Consider the following 3432-nt stretch of genomic DNA (forward strand, 5'->3'; position numbering starts at 1 on the left):
GCCAAGCAGCATCAGAGGAGCAGGAAAGCTGACATTTCGGGTCTAGAACCTACTTCAGAAGAAGGGTCTGAAGAAGGGTCTAGACCCGAAACGTCAGCTTTCCTGCTCCTCTGATGCTGCTTGGCCTGCTGTGTTCATCCAGCTCTACACCTTGTTATCTCAGATAGGGTGAAACCCTTCCCTTCAATAGAGGGGCTCAATAACCAAGGGGGACAGTTTTAAGGAGCAGGAGATTTAGAAGGGATTTGAGGAAAGTATTTTTCACCCAAAGGGTGACAGGCGTCTGGAAGACTGCCTAAAAGGTGTTAGAAGCAGGAACCTTCAAGACATTTAAGAAGTTATTTAGATAAGCACGAGAAATACCATAGCATTTAAGACTATGTACCAAGTACCAGAAAAGAGGATGAGAATATGTAGGTTCTTACTGACAAATGTGGGCACAGTGGGCCAAAGGGTCTTTCTCTGTGCTGGAGAAATTCTATGACTCTTCAGTATTTATTCCTTGAGACAGTCTGGGCAGCATCCTCCCTCAAATTATGGGATAGTGGGGCTTGAGTGAGGATCTCAAAGGCCATAACAGCTGTGAGCCAGACCAGGGGAGCCACTTTCCTTCAGACTTCATTGCTTTCGTTCAGGCCATTCGATTTAGAATGGCAAACGGTCCCTGATACAGTTCAATCATGGCTCTCAAACCCGGGAGACAGAGGGGCAGGGTAAGTGACGTGAGGATGTCTAAAAACAGAGGAGTCCAAAATAATTATATTTCTTCACAAGGACTCAGTGCAGAAGGCCCTGTCCGATCAGAGAGGATACACCTCCATTTTATTACAACAGGTGGGTGGAAGGGAAGTGATTGGTAGGTGGTTTTTGATGACAACAGCAATCTCTCCTCCCCACTTCCCATCGCCTCCTCCCTCCCAACTCCTCACACTCCCAAAACACCTCCCCACTCACCAACACCCTTCCATCTCCTCACACACCCACCTCCCATCACCGGCACCTACTACTGACCTCACAAATCCTGACTGGATCAGTTAGGACTATATTCACTGGATTCCCACTGGGGGGAGGGAGTCTCATAGAAACTAGTAATGTTCTAACAGGACCCAAGGGTAAACACAGGAAGGATGTTCCTGATGACCGGGGAGTCAAGAACCAGGGGGTTAAAGTTTAAGGATATAGGGGAGGCCATTTACGATTGAGATGAGAAGAACACCCATCAGCCAGAGAGTGGGGAGCCTGTGGAATCTTTTGCCACAGAAAGCAGTTGAAGCCAAAATGATGAATGCTTTCAAGAAGGAATGAGAAATATTTCTTAGGGCTAAAGAGATCAAAGGGTGTGGAGGGAAAATGGAAACAGGGTACGGAGTTGGATGATCCGTGATTATATTGAATGGTAGAGCAAACGCAAAGGGCCAAATGGCTTACTCCTGCTTCAATTTTATCTGCAAAAATACAGATTGGTTACCCACCTCCTTCACCCACCAGGACCTCCACACTTCCCTCCTCAACTTCTGCCAACCCGGTAAGTCACAGGTACACCAGACCAGGTAAGAATGGCAGATTTCCCTCACTTGAATGAACCGGGTTGTGGGGGGGGGGTTCCTTTTTTTAATACGGCCAGTATCAAGTAAATTCTTGGCACTGTGGCTCGGTTTAATTCGAGATTAATTAATTAAGAGTCATAATCCAAATAGCAGCTAGTAGAATATAAACTGAGACATAAAATTGGGACTTAAAGCAAATCTCAGTGATGGTGACCATGTCAACTATCCCCAATTAATGTAAAAACACTTCTGGTTTACTTCAGGGGTTGTAAACTTGCCATCTCTACTTGTTTTGCCAAAAAGGGGAGACAGTGGTGTAGTGGAAATATTGCTGGGCCAGTAATCCAGAACCCCAGTTGAATGTTCTAGGGAAATCAGTTCAAAACCCACCACGGCAGATGGTGAAATCTGAATTTAATTTTAAAAAAATAATCTGAAATAAAACCGTGCAATCACTGTCAACCATTGTGAAAACCCATCTGGTTCACTACTGCCCTTTAGGAAGAAAATCTGCCATCCTTACATGGTCTGGCCTACGTGCGGCTCCAGAGCCACAGCAATATGGTTGACTCTTAACTGCTCTCTGGTCGAATAGGGCGATCAATGCTGGTCTAGCAAATGATGCCCACATCCCATGAACACGTATTTTACATAAAAGTGACTCCAGGCCCACAGCAATGTGGTTGACTCTGAAATACCTGAGCAATTGAGGGCAATTAGGGATGGGCAAATGATACCAGCCTTGCCAGCAATGCCCACATCGCATGAAAAAAGAGAAAAATAGGCCAGCATTAGTGATAGGGGGAATCTGAAGCTTTGCTCCCCGAGCAGTCAGTTCGGTCTCCTCAATTACTAACACACAGATGAAACCACTACACTACCATCGCCCTAAACTGCAGGCTTGATCACCTCAGGTCAGCCAAGCTTAAATAAAATGGCAGAGATGGTAAAAGCAACACTACACCCTCTTCTTCCCAATAGTAAGAGCCCAAATAGTGAGACTCCATCACAGTTCTCACCTTGTTGCTGGTGGCAGGGCGGACACCTGTTGGTGGGAGTGTGCGTTCGGGAGGCTGTTCTCCTTAGTCCCAGAGTTCGTGTCCACCGGGATATCAGGCGACGTCTGGCTCAGTTTGATGCTGGACTCAGGGTACGACTCCAGGTCGAGGTAGGAGCGCTCGGGCATCTCTGGTCCACAGTCGACCCGCTCAACAGCAAGGTCGGTGAAGTGCGAGTGGTGGTGCAGGTGGTGCGAGTCCTTGCGCTGGGGATTCATGCCTTTGTCCCGCCATGGGATCCAGCAGAGCTTCCAGGAGACAAAGAGTGAGACGCCCAGGAGAACGATGCCACAGAATGTTACAATCACCGAGAGGAGGCTGACTGATATATCTGAGGTAAGAGACAATGGGTGGAGATTCAGGGGTGTGTAGAAAAGACAAGCGTTAGCGACAAACTTCAAATCTTCAAAGGACATGCTTAACACTTGGGCAAGGCAATTATTTATGTTACAATAATGTGCAATTATTTGTAGAGAACAAGAAGACATATGGTACAAAAGAAAAATAATGGAATTGTAAAAGGGAGCTCTGGTGTTCAACTGTGCTGTATTTGATTATGAGGGTCTGGTTACTGAGCTGTGCTCCCTGTGCTCGGTTGGTTAAGCTGCTGTGGACTCAGAGCATTACAAAGAGACACCACAAAAGCTCCTGCTGGCTACAGCTGTGATACCTCAATCCAACGTGTATCACTCTCCTAAATGCAACTTAATGCTAACTGAGTTTGTACAACCTTCCCTCATAAAGAAAGCTTCTAAAGGCTGCTATTATTCAGGTAAATCTACACTGCACACCAACCAAACTCAATCCCTCCTTCCTGACTGAAGTGC

The 3432-nt window shown here is 46.5% G+C and overlaps 1 protein-coding gene across 1 annotated transcript in view; it reads right to left on the bottom strand.

Moving 5' to 3' along the window:
* The window catches only part of syt3 (synaptotagmin III), a 22964-nt gene extending 19943 nt beyond the window's left edge, over window positions 1–3021 (bottom strand). The window contains exon 1 of the mRNA XM_048617365.1: window positions 2567–3021. Coding sequence (XP_048473322.1) covers window positions 2567–3021 — 455 coding nt within the window. The remainder of the gene's footprint in view (window positions 1–2566) is intronic.
* Window positions 3022–3432: the final 411 nt, after the last annotated feature.

Source organism: Rhincodon typus, chromosome 37, assembly GCF_021869965.1.
Source record: "Rhincodon typus isolate 14 chromosome 37, sRhiTyp1.1, whole genome shotgun sequence".
Lineage (NCBI taxonomy): Eukaryota > Metazoa > Chordata > Chondrichthyes > Orectolobiformes > Rhincodontidae > Rhincodon > Rhincodon typus.